This window comes from Coregonus clupeaformis, chromosome 20 (assembly GCF_020615455.1).
Source record: "Coregonus clupeaformis isolate EN_2021a chromosome 20, ASM2061545v1, whole genome shotgun sequence".
Classification (NCBI taxonomy): Eukaryota; Metazoa; Chordata; class Actinopteri; order Salmoniformes; family Salmonidae; genus Coregonus; species Coregonus clupeaformis.
Window position 1 is genome coordinate 15,236,351 of NC_059211.1, and position 23,203 is coordinate 15,259,553.

Sequence of the window (23,203 nt, forward strand, 5' to 3'; positions counted from 1 at the left end):
GTATGACAACTGCTCGGCCTCCGACCGCAAGGCACTACAGAGGGTAGTGCGTACGGCCAAGTACATCACTGGGGCCAAGCTTCCTGCCATCCAGGATCTATATACCAGGCGGTGTCAGAGGAAGGCCCTAGAAATTGTCAAAGATTCCAGCCACCCTAGTCATAGATCGTTCTCTCTGCTACCGCACGGCAAGCGGTACCGGAGCGTCAAGTCTAGGTCCAAGAGGCTTCTAAACAGCTTCTACCCCCAAGCCATAAGACTCCTGAACATCTAATCAAATGGCTACCCAGACTATTTGCATTGACCCCCCCCCTCTTTTACGCTACTGCTACTCTGTTTATTATCTATGCATAGTCACTTTAATAACTCTACCTACATGTAAATATTACCTCAATTACTCTACTAACCGGTGCCCCCACACATTGACTCAGTACCGGTACCCCCTGTATATAGCCTCGCTATTGTTATTTTACTGATGCTCTTTAATTATTTGTTACTTTAGATTTTTTGGTATTCTTTATTAATTGTTGGGCTTGTAAGTAAGCATTTCACCGTAAGGTCTACACCTCTTGTATTCGGCGCATGTGACAAATACAATTTGATTTGAAGTGTGTGTGTGTGTGTGTGTGTGTGTGTGTATGTGGTATATAGGGGGCGTATATGTCTACCCAGGATGACAAGGGGCGGGCCGTGTGTGTGTGCCTGGTGTGTGAGAACTGTATGCTAGACGGGCAGAGCGCAGGGCATCACGGGGTCCTCAGTGTGGTGCCAACCCTTTCGGTCTCAGGGGGCAACCACCACTGGCTCCCATGGCAGTCTCCACCCACCCCCTACACTGCACTGACCCGCGGGCACTGTGCCCATCAAACACACACACACTCTTTATTTGGCTTCGCTTAACACCTATCCCCCTTCTTTCATTGGCATTGCCCTCGTCACCCCCAACCCACTCTCCCAAAAAGAAAAGCTGCCAATGAGAGAGTGGAAAGGGGGGCAGGAGGTATGGAGAGTGGGCGCACACACACCCACACACAAACATCGGCCCCTCAATCAACCTTCCCGACTGTACCCCCCTTTCTGTTTCCATGGCGAGTGGACTGGGAATGTTTACTGTTACAGTCACATCTCTCTCTCTCGTCTCTCCATCACTCCCTCCTTCCCTCTATCCCTTTCTCTCTCGAGGGGGCTTACAATGGGTAACTTTTGTCCCCGGAGCCGCAGGGAGGTTTTGAAACTGGGGCCCGAGTGTTGGGTGTATGTGTGAGGGTGTCTGTGTCGGTGTGTGTGAGACAAGGTCCAACTGTGGGGGTCACACACTTTAATATAACGAAGCCCTCGCTGTCCATCTCGAGCCTTTTCATGTCGGGGGCTTTAATATCGCGGCTCTATCTGACGAGCCGCCCCCCACAGACAAAATTGACATTGACGGAACACATGGCAGAGGGAAAATGGCCGCTTGCACATAGAGCCGCTAGTAAAGTACAGTGGCTCGGCATCTATGGGCATTTCTATGGGTGTCTGAAGAACAGAGAGATTGCAACAGCGCTACTGCTATGGCTAGAGAGCCTAGCTCTGCCCATTAATGTTGAAGTCATTGAGAATATCCTTTTCTACTTTTAGCAGGCACTTTGTCCGTCTACAATAAATAGTGTTATTTATTGGATAAGACACTGTGGTCACTTAAGATTCCATGGCTCTTATGGTAAGAGTAGGGGTGTTAAAACGAGTGTCCTATATTCCCAACCTAGTCCCATACCATCATGGCCACCTAATCATCCCCAAGTGTGCTGAGCTTTCTGGCGAAAAATGGTATCCTGAATACATACTCAAACAATGGCTCACACACACCCAGATGGGGATTGTGTGTGTGTGCGTGTGGTATGCGTGTGTGTTCGAGAAGCAGGCCTCAGAGTCCCAGGCCTCAGCGCCAGGCCAAATTACAGTTTTTTCCGACTGCTTACACACAAAATCTTTTCATGTCACACGATTTTTGAAACCTCTCACTCAAAGTGCAAAACTACACACCAAATCTCCAAAACCATAAGCTATTTCTCAGCCTTTGACTCAGTTGTCAATTGCATAAAACACTTTTTTCAAAACACTACACACAATTCTCTACCTAAAACACAAAAATCTAACAGGAAGTGACTTGCTTTCCTTTTCCAAACACAACCATTCAAAATGCTACACTTATTCACCAGGTCACACACACACTCTTCACATGTGAAAACACTAATTGCTTACAGTTTTTTCCAACTGCTTACACACAAAATATTTTCATGTCACACAATTTTTGAAACCTCTCACTCAAAGTGCAAAACTACACACCAAATCTCCAAAACCATAAGCTATTTCTCAGCTTTTGACTCAGTTGTCAATTGCATAAAACACTTTTTTTCATAAACACTACACACAATTCTCTACCTAAAACACAAAAATCTAACAGGAAGTGACTTGCTTTCCTTTTCCAAACACAACCAATCAAAATGCTACACTTATTCACCAGGTCAAACACACTCTCCTCACATGTTCAAACACTAATTGCTTAACTGATCACTAACCAATCACTGCTTTACTGTACTATAGGCCTATAAATAGGTCAAAGGTCAGATTACCTGTTTTGAACAACGGATGCCAACAATGGACAGAGAGCAAGAGGAGTAGGAGGGAGAGGCAGGGGACAACAACGAGGACAAATTCAAAGACGAAGTGTTGGAAGAGGAGGAGGAGGAGGAAGAGGAAAATGAAGAGGAAGAGGAAGAGGAAGAAGAGGACGAGGGCAAAGAAGAGAAGGAAGGAGATTTATTTATGTGGATGAGGTTGGCTTCAACCTCACCAAAACCAGGCGCCGCTGAAGAAATGTAAAAGGACAGAGGGCAATTACCAATGTCCCTGGACAGCGTGGGGGTAATATAACTATGTGTGCTGCCATCACTCAAAACGGGGTCCTCCATCACAATGCCACACTGGGTCCGTACAAGACCGGCCATAGGCTCACTTTTCTGGATGCAATTTACACAATGCTTGTTCCTGATCCAGATCAGGAGCCTGCTGGATTTGTGGTTATATGGGACAATGTTAGTTTTCACCGGGCTGTTCTGGTCCAAAACTGGTTTGCCACCCATCCACAATTTGTAGTTTTGTACCTACCCTCATATTCACCTTTTCTAAATCCCATAGAGGAATTCTTCTCAGCCTGGCGCTGGAAAGTGTATGATTGCCAACCCTATGCCCGCATGCCGCTTCTCCAGGCAATGGAGGACGCATGTGGGGACATAGAGGTTGCCTCTGTCCAAGGTTGGATACGCCATGCTAGGAGATACTTCCCCTCGATGTTTGGCAAGAGAAAACGTATCTTGTGATGTGGACAAAAGTATTGTGGCCAGACCCAGCCCGGAGAAGAGATGAAGCGTAGCTTAGCACTGGTGACTGCCCACCCCCTACCAATTCCTGGACTGCCCCCGGGACCCCACACACAAATTGTGTTCTTTACTGTATTCTAAAGAATATACTTTTGGTTTACATATGTTTATGGTTTCCGTTGTGTGCTACTGTATACAACAGTAATGTTTGGCCTAATAAATATTTTCTGTTTCTACATTGCATTGGTGTTTACAGTGTACTTGTTACCCCCTCTCAGCAGATTACTTTCACTGTAGAACATTGTATTGAAATGTAGATATAGCCTATGAAAGACCAAAGAGCTTTAGATTTAGAACAACAGTGTTTACATGGTATATCCAAAATGTACTATTATGAAAGAAGTGTTTGCCATTTGATGCAAATGCTTCATTCTGACATGTGTTTACGGCATTTTGAATGCAGTGTTACATTTTGAAGGAGATGTGAGGCATTTTGCATTTTGTGTGTGCAGTTTTGGGAATTGTGTGTAGAGTTTTGAAAAAAGGAGACATAGTTTTGAAAACGTGTGTAAGCAGTTGGAAAAAACTGTAATAATGCGCAGAGTGCCGGATTGGCAGGCCTGAGCAAACACAGATAGATGTGCAGATTGGGCTGAAGGCTTAGTGGAGAGAGAGAGAGAGAGAGAGAGAGAGAGAGAGACATATAGCAGCAGCCACTTGGCTAACCTCCCCTGTTCCCTCCCTCTATCCCTCTCTCCCTCCCTTCTTTCTGGCGGTTGTGACAAACACCTGCCTCCTCTCTTCCAGTGGGAAGTGTGTGTCTTGTGGCCTGTGACAGAGTCAATAAATCGACGGCCCCGCTCGCTGAGGGCCGCAGACTTTGACACACACACAAGCACGGTCACAAACAAACACACGGTCACAGACAAACACACGCAAGGAAGCACTCGCACAAACGCAAGCACACGTTTTTATTCCTTGACTTCTCTTCACCCTCTTCCCATCCCGCTTTGCTTTTCTTTGGCAGTGAGTCTGTTCTCTGTTGGCTGGTTGTCTGGCTGAAACTTGGCTGATGCACTGTCTCTTGTGTATTGTAAGAGCTGGTTTCTCAGGTATGGTGTTGGAGCTGGTTAAGTAATGGTGTATACTGGTCTGTCTGGTTTGTGTTTACTGGCATATGATGGTACGTGAGTGTAGAAACTGGTTTCGGTGTACTAGTGTGTAGTGATGTGAACTAGTGTGTAGTGATGTGTAGTAGTGTGTAGTGATGTGTACTAGTGTGTAGTGATGTGAACTAGTGTGTAGTGGTGTGTACTAGTGTGTAGTGATGTTTAGTAGTGATGTGAACTAGTGTGTAGTGATGTGAACTAGTGTGTAGTGATGTGAACTAGTGTGTAGTGGTGTGTAGTAGTGTGTAGTGATGTGTACTAGTGTGTAGTGATGTGAACTAGTGTGTAGTGGTGTGTACTAGTGTGTAGTGATGTTTAGTAGTGATGTGAACTAGTGTGTAGTGATGTGAACTAGTGTGTAGTGATGTGAACTAGTGTGTAGTGGTGTGTAGTAGTGTGTAGTGATGTGTACTAGTGTGTAGTAATGTGAACTAGTGTGTAGTGGTGTGTACTAGTGTGTAGTGATGTTTAGTAGTGATGTGAACTAGTGTGTAGTGATGTGAACTAGTGTGTACTAGTGTGTAGTGATGTTTAGTAATGATGTGAACTACTGTGTAGTGATGTGAACTAGTGTGTTGTGATGTGTACTAGTGTGTAGTGGTGTGTACTAGTGTGTAGTGATGTTTAGTAGTAATGTGAACTATGTGTAGTGATGTGAACTAGTGTGTAGTGATGTGAACTAGTGTGCAGTGATGTGAACTAGTGTGTACTAGTGTGTAGTGATGTTTAGTAGTGATGTGAACTAGTGTGTAGTGGTGTGTAGTAGTGTGTAGTGGTGTGTACGAGGACCACAATGGATATAAGTCCCAGACTTTGTGTGTTATCCTCGATGTATGGCTTTTTCAAGTTTTATGTGTGCTTGTTTTTAAAAATGGTGTGTAGTGATGTGAACTAGTGTGTAGTGATGTGAACTAGTGTGCAGGGGTGTGAACTAGTGTGCAGGGGTGTGAACTAGTGTGCAGGGGTGTGTAGTAGTGTGTAGTGGTGTGAACTAGTGTGTAGTTATGTGAACTAGTGTGTAGTGATTTGAACTAGTGTGCAGGGGTGTGAACTAGTGTGCAGGGGTGTGAACTAGTGTGCATGGGTGTGAACTAGTGTGCAGGGGTATGTACTAGTGTGTAGTGATGTGAACTAGTGTGCAGGGGTGTGAACTAGTGTGCAGGGGTGTGAACTAGTGTGTAGTGATGTGAACTAGTGTGTAGTGATGTGAACTAGTGTGCAGGGGTGTGAACTAGTGTGCAGGGGTGTGAACTAGTGTGTAGGGGTGTGAACTTGTGTGTAGTGATGTGAACTAGTGTGTAGTGATGTGAACTAGTGTGCAGTGATGTGAACTAGTGTGCAGGGGTGTGGACTAGTGTGCAGGGGCGTGAACTAGTGTGTAGTGATGTGAACTAGTGTGCAGGGGTGTGAACTAGTGTGCAGGGGTGTGTACTAGTGTGTACTAGTGTGTAGTGGTGTGTGTAGTGCTATGTGTGTGTGTATGTGTGTGAGTGGTCAGTGTGTAGAGAAGGGTGGGGGGAGGGGTGTGAACTAGTGTGCAGGGGTGTGAACTAGTGTGTAGTGATGTGAACTAGTGTGTAGTGGTGTGTACTAGTGTGTAGTGATGTTTAGTAGTGATGTGAACTAGTGTGTAGTGATGTGAACTAGTGTGTACTAGTGTCTAGTGATGTTTAGTAATGATGTGAACTACTGTGTAGTGATGTGAACTAGTGTGTAGTGATGTGTACTAGTGTGTAGTGGTGTGTACTAGTGTGTAGTGATGTTTAGTAGTGATGTGAACTATGTGTAGTGATGTGAACTAGTGTGTAGTGATGTGAACTAGTGTGTAATGGTGTGTAGTAGTGTGTAGTGATGTGTACTAGTGTGTAGTGGTGTGAACTAGTGTGTAGTGGTGTGAACTAGTGTGTAGTGATGTGAACTAGTGTGTACTAGTGTGTAGTGATGTTTAGTAGTGTGTAGTGATGTGAACTAGTGTGCAGGGGTGTGAACTAGTGTGCAGGGGTGTGTACTAGTGTGTAGTGGTGTGTGTAGTGCTCTGTGTGTGTATGTGTGTGTGTGTGTGTGTGTGTGTGTGTGCAGTGGTCAGTGTGTAGAGAAGGGTGGGTGGAGGACAGAGAGAGAGGTGGGTCTCAGTCAGGGCCACACTTATTTCAATCACTATAAATCACCTCTGGAATAAGTCCCCATCCAGCCTAGACACTACTACTAGTAGACACACACAAATGCATGCACACACACACACACACACTAGTCACCAAGTGTTAGCTTATCACACAGCTCCCTTGGGAACGGAGGCTACAGTATGTAGGTGTGTGTGTAGCCGACTTAGGGGAAACAGAGGACTCTCTTTCCCAGCAGACAGTGACAGTAGACGTACAACAAAGTAGGGTCTGTGTGTGCATGTATGTGGCTCACCTGGGGCTGCTGAGGGATATTTACAAAGCTAGGGTCTCGGGGGCCCACACTGACGAAGCGCTGGGCTGGGGACGTGCTCGGTGTGGAGTAGGCTGCAACGGACAGAAAGGGAGAGAAAGTCATGCATTGAGATGAAGAAGGTGAGTGTTTGCTAATAACATGCTATCACAAAAGAAGGATGTCAAATAAACCTAATTCGCCTCACGTAGTGGTCTTAGCCAGGTGATACGTCTGTGTGTGTGTAGGTGTGTTTGTGTCCAGTGTCCACTCACTTGGCGAGGTGGGGGAGTTGCCCCCTCCCTCGGCGGAGGTGGAGGGTGGTTTGGAGTCTGGCACAGGCAGGGGCACGGGGCGCGCCATGGGGGCCGGGGGCGGAGGGGGCAGCATGGGGGTGGGCAGGAACGGGTTGTGGACCTTCCCCTGACTGCTCCCGTTGGGCTGAGAGATATATATATATATATAGAGAGAGCGAGAGAGAGGGGGGAGCGAGACAGAGGGAGACAGAGAATACAAAGTAAAAACCAAGCAACATTGCACCTTCAAACCTGAACCCACCACCATTGCACGCTCACACACACACACACACACACACACCTCCCAACAGGTCAGCGCTGTAACCTGTTATGGTATCACTATTAGAGTATCGGTCCTGCTTGTCCTCTAAACAGACCCTTGTGTGTGTGCATTCGACGGAGGACACGCGCACATTAAAGCGCTTCTTTGCGAGACACTGCTCAGCAATTTTCCCTGCTCCTGGTCATAAAGAATTCTGCTGCTGTGCGCACTTTGCCGTTGATAATCTATTACCAAAACAGTGTGCTGGGGCTAACTCTCTCTCCCTCTCTCTCTCCATCCCTCTCGCTCTCTCTGAAGCATCAGGGCTAACTCCCCCACTCTCTCTCTCCTCACAACCTCTCTATCCCTCTACCCCCCTCGCCCTATCTCTCTTCCCCTCTCCTTCCTCTCTCGCTCCCTCTTTATCTATCCATCCCTCTTTCTCTCTCTCTCCACCTCCTTCTATCCCTCCCTCTCTCAGTGTAGTGTCAGGGCCAGGCTGGAGACAGCAGGCAGTAGGGTCAGCTACTGTGCGCTACAGATTTATGACTGGCAGGACGTCACACACCCAGCCGGTGTGTGTGTGTGTCTATATGCGTGTGGAATAGAGGCGGCTGTAAATTAACTAGCCACTTGTATCAAATACGCAAAATTGTTTGATATAGAATCTCGTGTCATGTTTAGATAAGGTGAGCCTCATAGGTAGATTTGATTGAGAACGATTCTGTAGCTCTGTTTTGGTGATTTAATCACTATGAAAAGAGTCAGTAAGATGGTTAATTGATGGTATTTGATATGTGTATACCCTTATCCTTTACAGCTACTTAAAGCTAGAAGTTAGCCATGTACTAAGATTATCTTCATGGCTCACTAAGCCTTTACACACACACAATGTTATTCTCTGTGTGTGTGTGTGTGCGCGCGCATGTGAGAGTGTGTGTAAGAGAGAGTGTCTCGCAGTGTGTGTGTGTGTATTGTGGGCAGAAGTACACGGAGAGATGGATTCAGATTAAATGGGCGAATGAAAAGTGTGCATGGGGAAACTGGCCTGGGTATTGATTCAGTGTCTAGACAGAAATATATCAACTATCTAACTGCAGACATCTAGTGAAACCCCCCCCAGACACACACACACTCGCACACACACTTACTCACACACACCCACACAAACGCATTCACACGCAAGTACATATACACACACACAGGCATACGCACGCACACACACACCTCCACTGCAGTGCTCTCTCTTCGACCACTTGTACAGTATTTCCCCCATGGTATTTCTGCATACTTCTAACAGAGAAAAAAATCCCCCATTAGTGTATATGTATATGTGTGTGTGTGTGCATGGACCAAAATGAATATAGAGCAGTATAGAGGGAGAAAGAAAACTACAGAAGAATCTAAACAGAAGAATCCAAGAAAGAGGCATCTAACAAGTAATGGGCTGCATCCCAATTGACACCCTAATCCCTATGGGTCCTGGTCAAAAGTAACGCACTATATACGGCAGGGGTAGGCAACCTTGTTCCTGGAGTGCCGCAGGTACTGCAGGATTTTGTTCTAACTAGGCTCCACACCTGACCAACTGAGCTAATTGATTAGTTCAGTGACTGCGTAAATTCAAAAAACCTGGTCTTCCAAGTTGCCTGCGGCCCTGCAGGACCAGGGTTGCCTACCCCTGATATAGGGAATAGGGTGCCATTTGGGACGCAGCCTAGGTGTTTGTGGTATGTATGTACTGTAGAAGGCTCCTTGTTCTTACGTTAAGGAAGCCCACCTGTCCTCCCTGCTGGCCAGAGTCGGGGCAGACAAGTTGGACAAACTCCTTGAGGCTCTCCTGGGGGTGATAGCGAATGGCCGGGTGGGAGAAGTAGGAGCCAGGCTGCTGGATGATGGGCGACGTGGGGAAGTGGAGGCTCGACGGCGTGGCGTGGGGACTCGCTGTGGGTGGAGAGGTAGGGAGAGATAGAATGTGTAAGTTGGCCTTGTCAATAAAACATTTTGAGAGAGAGAGAGAGAGGTTATGGAGTAGACTAGAGAGATGGGAGGATGGAGCAGAGAAGGTGGGGCTGCATGCAACATTTACGTATGTCACTTAACATCATACATGTATCACACATCAACACACGCACATCCAGACACACCCACATAATCACACCCACTAATTCCCAAACAAACAAACGTCAAGACACAAACACAAGCTGGTGTGTGTGTGTGTGTGTGTGACAGGCCTTTATGACATGGTGGTGACAGAGGGCAGGCGGCCCACGGTTCAGATGACAAGACGTCTACGGACCACAATGCACCTCTCTGTCAATCAAAAGGGAGGCTGTCCCTCCATGATACAACCAAAGTCATACTTTGGCCCCCATTCCTTCACACAACTCAAGGGGAAAATGTGGTAACCGTTTCCTTGACACCTCTAAACATGACATTTGTCGCAAATTGGTATACAGTCATTGTAATTAGGCCATTTAGGCATTAGTGACATTTGTGATGTCCGCTTACGGCATTTGACTTTGCACTGTCACAACAGAAGTGTCGAGAGCAATGAGTCTAGAGTTGTTGGTGCTAAGTCTAGCCATTTTGTGTCATCATGTTTTGGATGCAGTCACTGAAGATACAATTAAATATTTCAATCATCTGTTCCAAATCTGTGTGTGTGTGTGTTAGCATGAGTGTGAATATGTGTGAGTGAGTGACGGTGTGAGAGTGAATGCAAGCGTGTGTGTGTGTTCGTGTGTGTGTGAATCCTGTGTGTGTCTGTGTGAGTGTGACCACATGTAGGTTTGTGTGTGTGTTTATCTGCATGTGTGTATGAGATTCAATGCAAGTGTGTGTACTTAACTGCCTATGTGTGTACGCACTCATGCGAGTGTGCGCATGGGCTCAATGAATCGACTGGCACAGGTCTGCAGCACAGCACTGCACCTTTCCTTCACCCAGATCCCACGGTATAACTGACAGTGCTGTAATGGATCGGGGCTTATTAAGTATTTAATTGTAACCAGCACAATCTAATTACGCTGCTCTTAATAGAGGTCATATTCAGTTATTGGTTATTAGTATAATGCCCGGCTGGGCCGTGCAACGGGGGGAAGAGAGGGTGTGATGTATTACTGCTGGGCCTCTTAATAAGACTCTGACTCTCTCTCTCTCCGCCACTCTGTCCATTTCCAATATCAGAGAGGGAGGGAGAGAGGGAGAGGGGGAGGGGGAGGGAGAGAGGGAGAATGTACAGCTATTACAGAGAGAGGGCAGGATAGAGAGATGGTAAACTTAGTGCGAGAGAGAGAGAGAAGGATAGAGAGATGGTAAACTTAGAGAGAGAGAGAGAGAGAGAGAGAGAGAGAGAGAGAGAGAGAGAGAGAGAGAGAGAGAGAGAGAGAGAGAGAGAGAGAGAGAGAGAGAGAGAGAGGGGGGGGGGAGAGAGAGAGAGAGAGAGAGAGAGAGAGAGAGAGAGAGAGAGAGAGAGAGAGAGAGAGAGAGAGAGAGAGAGAGAAATAGCTATTACAGAGAGAGAGCAGGATAGAGAGAGAATAGCTATTACAGAGAGAGAGCAGGATAGAGAGAGAATAGCTATTACAGAGAGAGAGCAGGATAGAGAGAGAGAGAGAGTATAGCTATTACAGAGAGAGAGCAGGATAGAGAGATGGTAAACTTAGTGCGAGACAGAGACCCCTTCTGAGAGAGAGAGAGAGAGAGAGAGGGCAGGGGGAGAAGCAGATATCGTACAGCCATCGGAGAGAGGGAGAGAGAACGACTCGATCTCAGAGAGTAGGAGAGAGAGAGAGAGAGAGAGAGAATGGTAAGCTGATACTACATAAACATTGTTAAAGCCACAGCTCCCTGCTGCATTAATTCACTTAACTTTGCCGTGATTTATGGCTCTGTCAATAGAGGCTGACTGGAAACTGGGGGACGCTCCCCCTCCGCCATGACGCTATGTGGCCATTGTGTTTACAGTAATAATAGAATGGACCACGGCTCTCTCTGGGTGCATCCCAAATGGCACCCTATTCCCTGCTTACAGCCTCAATAGAGTCTGACTGGAAACTGGACCCTGGTCAAATATAGTTCACTATATAGGGGATAGGGTGTCATTTGGGACACAGACTGTATGCCCTTCCTCGATCACTTTCCAGCCTAAGAGGCTGAGAAAGACAGAGGCAGACCCCTCCTTTTCTCTTTTTGGCGTGCCCCGTCTTTTCATATTCCTGCCTTTTGTCTGGGGGTTGGAATGTTGGACTTTTGAAGTGAGGGGTGGGGTCGGAGGGGGTGAGGGTGGGAGAGATCCTCGCTGTGCCCTCCCTGGCTGCGTGAGCACACACACACACACAGAGACATATGAGCATATGCACGCACACAGACACAGGCGGAAGAGTGGAGTGTCCAGCCTCCGCAATTGAATTAGCCTTGCTGTGCTGTGTGCTGAGGCAATGCTGCAGTGGCTGCAGGCAGGAGAGAGAACCACACTGACCTCACAGAGGCAGACACACCCATTCACAGGCTGACTCAGTCACTCCTCCTCCCTCTCTCCCTCTCACACAGGCACTCTCTCTGTCCCTGTCATCCTCTTGCTCTCTCACTCCATGCCCTCAGGCACTGCTCTCTGTCAGACACCTCTCTCCTGTCCCATTCCCACCCTCTCTCTACCCCCTCCTTCTCTTTCCAGCTCACTGGTCTGAGACCTGTTCTCTGGCTCATGGCAATAGGTCATTGCTGAGCCTCCTCACAGACAGGGCAGTACTGGGTACAGTAACCCAGCAGTGCAAAGAGATCCTTTTATCATCATGGCCTAATTTACAAAACTTTAGTATTGCCAATTTTAATGTTGGCTGTTCTCAATGCAATGGCACTTATAAATGTAGATCCTTCAAACACCCTCAAACAGGGAAACAGATCCCAATCAAAGGTGTTATCACGTGCTCCACTAAGGCAGTTATTTATCTTATAATTTTTCCTTGTGCTAAAAATGATGTGGGTAAAACGAAGCGCGAATTAAAAGTAAGAATCTCGGAGCATCTTAGCACCATTTGGTGCAAAAACTCGACGTACCCAGTTGCGGCCCACTTTTTGGAAGCGAACCACTCTATTTCATCCTTTCGTTATATCGGCATCGAACACGTCACCCTCCCTAGGAGAGGGGGTGACCTTGACAATTTATTGTTAAAACAAGAGGCTGCCTGGATCTTTAATTTAAAGACCCTTGCTCCCTTCTGTCTCAACGTAGACTTTGATCTGAAGCCATTCTTGTGATTATTGTGATTTTTGCTAAATGTTTGTAGGCCTACGTAGCCAAATTGTATATATGATCGTATGCTATCCATTCATGCTTTTTATATGTTCTATTTATATCTGTAAATTAACTAATGATATCAAGCCACACCCGGCCATGATTACAGACACCTGTGTCCTTTGTAACTATATCAACTAGTGACCTGCAGTGTTTGTCATTATACCCTGATGAAAACAGCTTGTCTGTCGAAACGTTGGTTATTAAATTATTGCATCTGAGCTCCTAGAGTGTGAGGCTCTCCTTTACTTTTTAAATGTTAATGTTTGAAATGTAAGTTGTACTCGTAATTCAATTTTGTTGCTGCCACTTGTACAATGTCGTTGAAGAACAGTAAAACTATTCCCTCAACCCCAGCCGCTAAACTTTCCCTCACTTCTTTTAACCATAACTCATGTTTGTGTATGTGAAGTATCAGACTTTGTAGCATAGTGTTATCGGTTGCTGCTGCACACGTGGGATGTGTATCAAATAGCACTCTATTCCCTATATAGTGCATTACTTTTGACCAGGGCCCATACGGCTCAGCAGACAGTTTATTAGGTACACCCCCCCCCGTTCACAAAAATGGTTCGCTCCTACAGACTGAGTCACGTGGCCATGGCTTGCTATATAAAGCAGGCAGATGGGCATCGAGGGATTCAGTTACTGAACGTTAGAACGGGCAAAACAAGTGACCTAAGCGACTTTGAGCGTGCTATGATCGTCGGTGCCAGGCGTGCCGGTTCCAGTATCTCAGAACCATCCGGCATCTTGGTCTTCTCACCCAAGACGGTGTCTAGGGTTTACCGCGAATGGTGCGACAAACAAAAAAACATCCAGTCAGCGGCAGTCCTGTGGGCGAAAACAGCTCGTTGATGAGAGGTCGAAGGAGAATGGCAAGAATCGTGCAAGCTAATAGGCGGGCCACAAACAGACAAATAACGGCGCAGTACAACAGTGGTGTGCAGAGCGGCATCTCGGAACGCACAACTCGTCGGTCCTTGTCACGGATGGGCTATTGTAGCAGACGACCACAACGGGTTCCACTCCTATCAGCTAAAAACAAGTAGAAGCGGCTCCAGTGGGCACGCAAACACCAACACTGGACAATTGAGGAGTGGAAAAATGATGCCTGGTCCGACGAATCCCGGATCTGTTGCTGATGGCAGAGTCAGGATTTGGCGTAAACAGCATGAGTCCATGGTCCCATCTTGCCTGGTGTCAACGGTACAGGCTGGTGGCGGTGGTATAATGGTGTTTGGAATGTTTTCCTGGCACACGTTAGGTCCCTTGATACCAATTGAGCAATGTTTGAACGCCACAGTGTATCTTAACATTGTTACTAACCAGGTGCATCCCTTGATGGCTAAAGCGGGGTCCGACCCGGTACTAGATGGGTGTACCTAATAAACTGTGTGTATAGGGAAAAGGGTGCCATTTGTGTCTTAGGGAGCCATGCTAGAGATGTGGCCTGGCCTGGACTGGTTAGGCTACATTTATGTACAGGAGTACAGGGTGGAGAGTCGGGCCAGTAAAATGTTGACGAGTCACTCTCTAGGTAGCGCCTGACAATTGTGCTAATAAAACACGCACACTCCATCGCACACGCACACTCCATCGCACACGCACACGCACAGGCACAGACAAACTTGACATGTGCACACGCACACACAACTGAAGGAGGTCCTATGTCCCCCATTAGAATCAGAATCAATCATTGGTGTTTTTACACCTCCCGCTCATCACAACGTTAGCTAGCGAGGCAGATTGTCTAAGTAGAGTGTGTCCTATAGCGCTTTTTAAAGCACTACCATTGACAGGTGTCAATTAGGCTGTGTCCAAAATGCCCTAAACGGGATCTGGTCCAAAGTAGTGCACTATGTAGGGAATAGGGTGCCATTTTGGACGCACCCTTAGTCTCTGGATCATCATCACTTACCCCGTCCAGTATATTGCCGTATAGTCTGAGTGATTGACCGCTGCCTCTCTGGCCACTGACCAGCTCCCATCCCACTGTGTCGACCGGCTTGGACGGGTCCCAGAGGGGTCCGCCAATGTCAATTACACAAATGGCCAGCGTCAATTAGGAATCATAATTTCTTTTCGGGGAGACCAAACTTAAGTGTTGGAGAACGATTTCCAATTACTTAAATAGCCTTGCTCACGTGTCGTGTTCCGCATTTACGCCCTGATTAATATTTTCCAGGGGAGAAATTGTGAGTAAACAAAGTTTCGCGCCCATGTTTCAGCTTGTCAGCTTGTCAACTAATGAGTCCAAAAAGGCTTTTAGCGGAGGGGGGCTGGGCTGCTACTCTTCTTCTTAAATCTTTACTGCATTTACTCCCCTCTTGATCTCTAGCGGTCACACTACCGATCCTGGTGGACCGCTAGCCAGGTTAACACCAGACTGAATGCTCTACTCCCCATTACTTCATCAGCGCAACATTCAGTCTGCTTTAAACAGGTTAGGGGAGCCCTGTTAATGCTTCTTGTCATCCCCATCAATCACTTCATATCTGAATGATCTATACTCAACAAAAATATAAACACAACATGTGAAGTGTTGGTCCCATGTTTCATGAGCTGAAATAAAAGATCCCAGATATTTTTCATACGTACAAAAAGCTTATTTCTCTCAAATGTTGTGCACAAATCTCTTTACATCCCTGTTAGTGAGCATTTCTCCACTGCCAAGGTAATCCATCCACCTGACAGGTTTGGCATATTAAAAAGCTGATTAAACAGCATGATCATTACACAGGTGCACCTTGTGCTGGGGACAATAAAAGGCCACTCTAAAATGTGCAGTTTTGTCACACAACACAATGCCACAGATGTAACGAGTTTTGAGGGAGCGTGCAATTGGCATGCTGACTGCAGGAATGCCCACCAGAGCTGTTGCCAGATAATTGAATGTTAATTTCTCTACCATAAGCCACCTCCGTCGTTTTAGAGTATTTGGCAGTATGTCCAACCGGCCTCACAACCACAGACCACGTGTAACCACGCCAGCGTAGGACCTCCACATCCGGCTTCCTCACCTGTGGGATCGTCTGAGACTAGCCAACCGGACAGCTGATGAAACTGAGGAGTATTTCTGTCTGTAATAATGCTCTTTTGTGGGGAAAAACTCATTCTGATTGGCTGGGCCTGGCTCCCTAGTGGGTGGGCCTGGCTACCAAATGGGTGGGCCTATGCCCTCCCAGGCCTACCCATGGCTGCGCCCCTGCCCAGTCATGGGAAATCCATAGATTAGTGCCTAATTAATTTATTTCAACTGACTGATTTCCTTATATGAACTGTAAACTCAGTAAAATCATTGAAATCGTTGTGTTGTGTTTACATTTTTGTTCAGTATTGATTCCATTATTGACCAATTATTTGGGTATGATAGGTGAGCTGTCAGATGCCAAAATACCATGAGAATTCAGCCTGTTATGAGTTATAACATTGTGGATTTTAAAAGACTCCACAAGCGGTAAAGGAGACATTGGGGTAACAGTGTTAAGGCCTGATAGAGGGGAGGGTGGGGTAACCTGCCACTGCTACGATGAGATTAATTTACTAACTGCTACAGAGAAGGATGTAATCATGCAGCAGACACACAACAGCTCATAACTCCCTGAATAAGCTTTGGGAGGACTGGAGGGTCTCCCTCTTCTTTTCTCTCCCTCTCTCAGGTTTATTTGGGATTCACCTCGTGAGCGAGGCGTCACATTGTACTGAGTGTACTAATGCCACATTGTTGGGACAACGGGGAGGATATCAAATATGACCGAGCAGCTGATATGCTGCTAGCCTGCTAGTACGCTAACTATGGCACTTTAATAGCACTTTGCGGGGCTTTGTAGCCCCGTGCCCCCATTCCTCATCCATTCAACTCCAAGGGGACTAGCTGTTGCTTGGGGGTGGGGGGGGGGGGGGGGGTGTTTAGGGTGGTTTTGGGGAGGGGGAGGGGAGGGGAGGATGGGGACAGTGTCCCCAGCAGGGTCTCTGAGGGCCTTTCAGTGGGGCTCTAAGCGAGGCCTGTTAGCTGTGACTTTAGCGCGTCATTATGGAGGAGAGATGAAAGTGGGGCTGGATGGACAGCAGGTCCTCCCCACACCGCGCCCAGTGGGTGGGCCTGTAGCTAATCTGGAGGGGGTCCGGGGGTCCAGGAACCCCCCCCAGGTCAAATATGTAAATGATCATGACGTGGGAGGGGATGGAACAGGAGGGGAAGCTGGCTAAGGCTTCAGACAGCTGGCGGAAGAAGGAGGGAGGGAGGGAGGGAGCAGTGGGCTCCATTGTGGTCTGGGCCTGCATGAGGGGCTGCATGGCCAATAGAAAAGCGCTACGGATTAGTTCCACTTTGCAAATTGAATTGGTTCGCTGGCTTTTTCTTCCCCCACCTACCACCTTGTCGTTCTATTTTACCTCCACTGACAACTTTTCCTTGAACAAGATATTATACACTGAGTGTACAGTTGTGGTCAAAAGTTTTGAGAATGACACAAGTATTGGTCTTCACAAAGTTTGCTGCTTCAGTGTTTTTAGATATTTTTGTCAGATGTTACTATGGTATACTGAAGTATAATTACAAGCATTCCATAAGTGCCAAAGGCTTTTATTGACAATTCCATTAAGTTTATGGAAAGAGTCAATATTTGCAGTGTTGACCCTTCTTTTTCAAGACCTCTGCAATCCGCCCTGGCATGCTGTCAATTAACTTCTGGGCCACATCCTGACTGATGGCAGCCCATTCTTGCATAATCAATGCTTGGAGTTTGTTAGAATTTGTGGGTTTTTGTTTGTCCACCCGCTTCTTGAGGATTGACCACAAGTTCTCAATGGGATTAAGGTCTGGGGAGTTTCCTGGCCATGGACCCAAAATGTCGATGTTTTGTTCCCCGAGCCACTTAGTTATCACTTTTGCCTTATGGCAAGGTGCTCCATCATGCTGGAAAAGGCATTGTTCAACACCAAACTGTTCTTGGATGGATGGGAGAAGTTGCTCTCGGAGGATGTGTTGGTACCATTCTTTATTCATGGCTGTGTTCTTAGGCAAAATTGTGAGTGAGCCCACTCCCTTTGCTGAAAAGCAACCCCACACATGAATGGTCTCAGGATGCTTTACTGTTGGCATGACACAGGACTGATGGTAGCGCTCACCTTGTCTTCTCCAGACAAGCTTTTTTCCGGATGCCCCAAACAATCGGAAAGGGGATTCATCAGAGAAAATGACTTTACCCCAGTCCTCAGCAGTCCAATCCTTGTACCTTTTGCACAATATCAGTCTGTCCCTGATGTTTTTCCTGGAGAGAAGTGGCTTCCTTGCTGCCCTTCTTGACACCAGGCCATCCTCCAAAAGTCTTCCCCTCACTGTGCGTGCAGATGCACTCACACCTGCCTGCTGCCATTCCTGAGCAAGCTCTGCACTGGTGGTGCCCTGATCCCGCAGCTGAATCAACTTTAGGAGATGGTCCTGGCGCTTGCTGGACTTTCTTGGGCGCCCTGAAGCCTTCTTCACAACAATTGAACCTCTCTCCTTGAAGTTCTTGATGATCCGATAAATGGTTGATTTAGGTGCAATCTTACTAGCAGCAATATCCTTGCCTGTGAAGCCCTTTTTGTGCAAAGCAATGATGACGGCACGTGTTTCCTTGCAGGTAACCATGGTTAAAAGAGGAAGAACAATGATTTCAAGCACCACCCTCCTTATGAAGCTTCCAGTCTGTTATTCTAACTCAATCAGCATGACAGAGTGATCTCCAGCCTTGTACTCGTCAACAATCTCACCTGTGTTAACAAGAGAATCACTGACATGATGTCAGCTGGTCCTTTTGTGGCAGGGCTGAAATGCAGTGGAAATGTGTTTTTTGGGATTAAGTTCATTTTAATGGCAAAGAGGGACTTTGCAATTAATTGCAATTCATCTGATCACTCTTCATAACATTCTGGAGTATATGTAAATTGCCATCATAAAAACTGAGGCAGCAGACTTTGTGAAAATTAATATTTGTGTCATTCTCAAAACTTTTGACCATGACTGTACAAACATTAAGAACACCTGTAAACAGTGACTGGTAGCAGGAATATATAAAATACTTAGTAATATTCTAGTGGTAACACACTGAGTATACCAAACACTATGAACACCTTCCTAATATTGAGTTCCAGAACAGCCTCAATTTGTCGGGGCATGGACTCTACAAGGTGTTGAACGCGTTCCACAGGGATGCTGGCCCATGTTGACTCCAATGCTTCCCACAGTTGTGTTAAGTTGGCTGGATGTCCTTTGGGTGGTGGACCATTCTTGATACACACAACAAACTGTTGAGCGTAAAAAACCCAGCAGCATTGCAGTTCTTGACACAAACCGGTGAGCCTGGCACCTACTACCAATATCCCATTCAAAGGCACTTAAATCTTTTGTCTTGCCCATTCACCCTCTGAATGGCACACATACACAATTGCCTCGAGGCTTAAAAAGTCCTTCTTTAACAAGTCTCCTCCCCTTCATCTACACTGATTGAAGTGGATTTAATAGGTGACATCAATAAGGGATCATAACTTTCACCTGGATTCATCTGGTCAGTCTATGTCATGGAAATAGTAGCTGTTCATAATGTTTTGTACACTCAGTGTATATAATCCACAGATGGATTAATGGAAATAATAATGTGGTCATTAAATAACAGGTTTTCGCGTGGAGAGATATCAACAGGTAGCTGTGTGTGCGCGCGCGAACCCGTGGGAGGAGGATGCTGAAAAGTGCAGAGGGATACAACGAAAGAAGAATGTTTTAATAACCCTTTTGAAGATGAGAAGTCAAGCTAACGAACCGTGAGGCTCGTGAGTCTTTGTTTGCCAAATTGCGGTGCCCTGTGGCTACACCTACGTCTCACGGCTCAACGGGTTCGGCTAACGTTTCAAAAGGAAAGTGGGGCGTGAAGAAGGCGCTCCAACTATGATAAATCAATCACAGATGAGATTGGTACCACAGGGCGGTTAAAGTCAACCAAACAGACATGACAACCGGCTCGACTTATGAAGATTAATGAACACCACCATTTTGGCCTTTTATGTGAGTGTAGAACACAAAATCCTAAATCTGACAGTTATACTACTTACTGACACAACTTAATCCCACAAGCCTCAAACTTTAAGCCCCAGGGGGTTTTAACATTTTTTTTTTTTTTGTCAAAATATTATGGACATCAAGCCTGTAGTAATCATCCAAAAGTGCACTTTTTGCAGATTTCCCCCCTCACACACACACTGCAGATGGAAGAGATTAATGAAACAGTGGTGTGTGTGCATGTGGAGAGCACTCACTACCTTCTCTCTGACAGACTGTGACGACTAGCTAGCTGCTTGACAACAGAGAATTCGAAGCATTCACTTCACTGGTGATGGATGGTCTAACTAACATGTTCCTTATGAACTAAAACACAATTATCTGCACCTAGCTTAGCAGTGAGTACTAACAAAAGGGGAGACCTGTTGAAAAATAAGAATCAATTAAATTTAAAGTGAATGTGCCTCAATCCATTTCTCAAACTGTAAGCATACCAGCCTGGACAAAGCAACTAGTGCAAACCAATGTTTGGTTGACCCATATTTTTTTTGCCAGAGCATATGAAAGCATTGCCTCGCTAAAACAAATACTGCTGGTGGCCAGGACGGCAAACAAAGCTCTTGGATAAGCACACTATACTGTAACCGTGAGTCCCAAATGGCATCCAATTCCCTTTAAAGTGCACTACTTTTGACCAGAGCCCTACGGCCCTATGCCATTTAGGATGCATCCTAATACTTGGCTTACTGTTGATATTAGTTAAAAAAGTAGCACTTACAGCTAATGATTTATGATAATTACTCAATTCAATGTTAGTTACAGGTCTCCTGAAACATTAATATTCTAAAAACCTGTGTGTGGTCTACATTTATGGTAATAAGTAAAATATATAAACCAAATATAAACCAAACCAAACCGGCCACAGGGAAAGCAGCTTGCCTTGGTGAGGTAATCTGTGGATTACACTCACAGTAAAAATTTGAACTCATGTTCTGACATGACCATTCCCGGCTAAACCCACAGCCGGCCATACACACACACACACACACACACACACACACACACACACACAGAACTAATCACCAAGTGTGAAAGGGGGATGGGATCTCACACTCAAACCCATAAAGCAGAAACTGTACAACAGTGTTTCCCAACTCCGGTCCTCAAGTACCCCCAACAGCACACATTGTTGTTGAAGCCCCGGACAAAAACACCTGATTCAACTTGTCAAGGGCTTGATGATTAGTTGACAAGTAGAATCAGGTGTGCTGATTGTTGGGGGTACTCCAGAAACCGGAGTTGGGAAACACGGCTGTACAACACGCTTACAGTAGCAACAATAAGTATGAGCAGGGCCACACACACCACCAACAGCAAGGAGCACTATGCTTCGGCTCTCCGTCTACAGCCCTTATCTGACAGAGGGGAGTAGGCAGCTATAGGTGGTGAACTAGGGGGAGCCAGGGAGGACACGGTTGGGCTGGGGGAGGCTACAAGGGGGTGTCAAGGGGGAGGGGGACCTCACCTCTAGGTCCTGTAATGACAGGCCGATGATGGTGTGTGAATGCCGTTCGGGGGGAGGAGGAGGTGGTCTGCGAAGGCACGACAGGGCTGCTGAAACCACACTTCTCTGACTTCTTTAATGTGGTGGGCGATGGCATCCCTGGCAAGAATGATTGATAAGTGCAATTTTAATAAGGAAAGGTCACGGAGACTCACAGGCTCTCTGGGCTCACAGGTGAGAGAGTGGCGGGGGGGGTGAGTGCAAGGAGGGTTGGCGAGGCGTGGGGGACAGGCTAGGGGGTTGGGGGGAGGAAATAATGTGTGGTCAGGGCCCAACGGAGTGCAGCATAGGCTACTGTGCGAGTGGAGGCCGGTTTTAAAGGGGAATACAGATACTTGGTGCCCTACGTTGCAATTAAAAAAATGTCAAGATATTGCCAAAAATCCTCACGTTTGTTGTTTGCAGGGTCCTCAATATCAATCCGTCTGACAATGTTAGGGATTTTGAGAAGCATAGCTCAGAGACACATACGTGTACATTGTTTGCCGTTTTGTAAGGACATCTTTGCTTATTCAGTTAGAGTTTTTATAGGAAGGTTTATGAAATTCCAGGAGACAGCCGTAATTAGAAAATGTAGATTTTTTTTTTTTTATTGAGTTGAGGTTAGTCGTTAATAAATTAATTATATCATTTCCATACCAGAAAATGTGCCAAAAAAATATCTAGAACGAATAGACATGCCTTATCCGTGGGCTGATGGGGGTTTAGGGTTAAGAGAGGGATGCGGGAAGAGGAGAGAGGGAATGGTAAAAAGAGGGGAAGGAGGAATAGATGGTATAGTAGAAAGGTAAGCTTCTAGTGGCAAAGCACACAGCATGGTCACACAGTCCTAGTCCAGTGTGTACTGGGGCTTTGCTGGGTTAATGTGAGCAATGGGTTCAGATAGCATTCACCACAAGAGTTTAAGCCAAAGAGAATAATGAGTAGAGAGAGCATGCATGATAACGTTATTTGTATGGTCCATACTCTCTACTGTAATTGGTTGTGCACCACAGCCAATCAAAGCTCTATCTGACCACACCCCAATCACACTGGATGCTTTCGTTTTACCTTACCAGATGTACCAATGGAATGGTCAAATTATACAAACTCTGCACACCAGACAAGGTAAAACTAATGCACCTTATAAACACTAAATGGCTTTTGAAATATTAGTCTAAGAATAAAGCTTTTCTAATAATTGTAATCCCTCTCCTCTGCCTCTCATTTTTGTTATGGAAGAATTAAACATTCCTTCCGACATTCCGAAAAGATCATGCATCAAGCAGAGCTGGATTTGGACATTTTCTAGCTTGTCTTGGAAGCATTAGAAGTGGGATCTGAAGTCTCTAGGTGGGTCTGTGTCAAGGGACTGAGGTGTGTGTAAAAAGTGTGTGTGGCAATCTAGCCCTAAATGACACAGAAGTCTTGGTTTCTCCAGCCCTCGCAGACTCCTTTCCCCTTTCAGGCAGTGAGAGAGGGCGATAAAGAAAGAGATGGAAGGACGTCTCTCCCCTATGACTGACTATTCATTGCCCTCCGTTGGGTAAAGAAGGGTTCTTGAGCATGGCTGTTTGATCGAACTGAGTTGGAAAGGGATGGACTCAAGGTAGAAGTTGACCCTAACCACAGATCTAGGATCAGATTGCACAGCCCCCAATCGTAACCTTAGCCATTAGGGGGGTAAATAATATCTGATCTTGGACCAGTTAGGGGAAACTTCTCTGGGGTGGGGGCAGGTTGGAGGATGGACACACAGTCACAGTTTAGAGAACATCAAGAGGAGAGGGTTGGCTGCTTTCAACACAAACAGATCAG

General features: G+C 46.3%; 1 protein-coding gene across 7 annotated transcripts in view; it reads right to left on the reverse strand.

The window, feature by feature from the left end:
* The window catches only part of LOC121533720 (nuclear factor 1 A-type-like), a 179,025-nt gene that overhangs the window by 10,016 nt on the left and 145,806 nt on the right, over positions 1-23,203 (reverse strand). For 2 of the 7 annotated variants that reach the window (XM_045205331.1, XM_045205334.1), the window contains exons 8-12: positions 21,368-21,505; positions 9,267-9,445; positions 8,729-8,794; positions 7,219-7,384; positions 6,947-7,038 (exon numbers count right to left, since the gene is read on the reverse strand). In XM_045205331.1, the coding sequence (XP_045061266.1) occupies positions 6,947-7,038; positions 7,219-7,384; positions 8,729-8,794; positions 9,267-9,445; positions 21,368-21,505 (641 nt within the window). The remainder of the gene's footprint in view (positions 1-6,946; positions 7,039-7,218; positions 7,385-8,728; positions 8,795-9,266; positions 9,446-21,367; positions 21,506-23,203) is intronic. The other 5 variants (XM_045205336.1, XM_045205337.1, XM_045205332.1 and 2 more) reach the window with 4 other exon arrangements.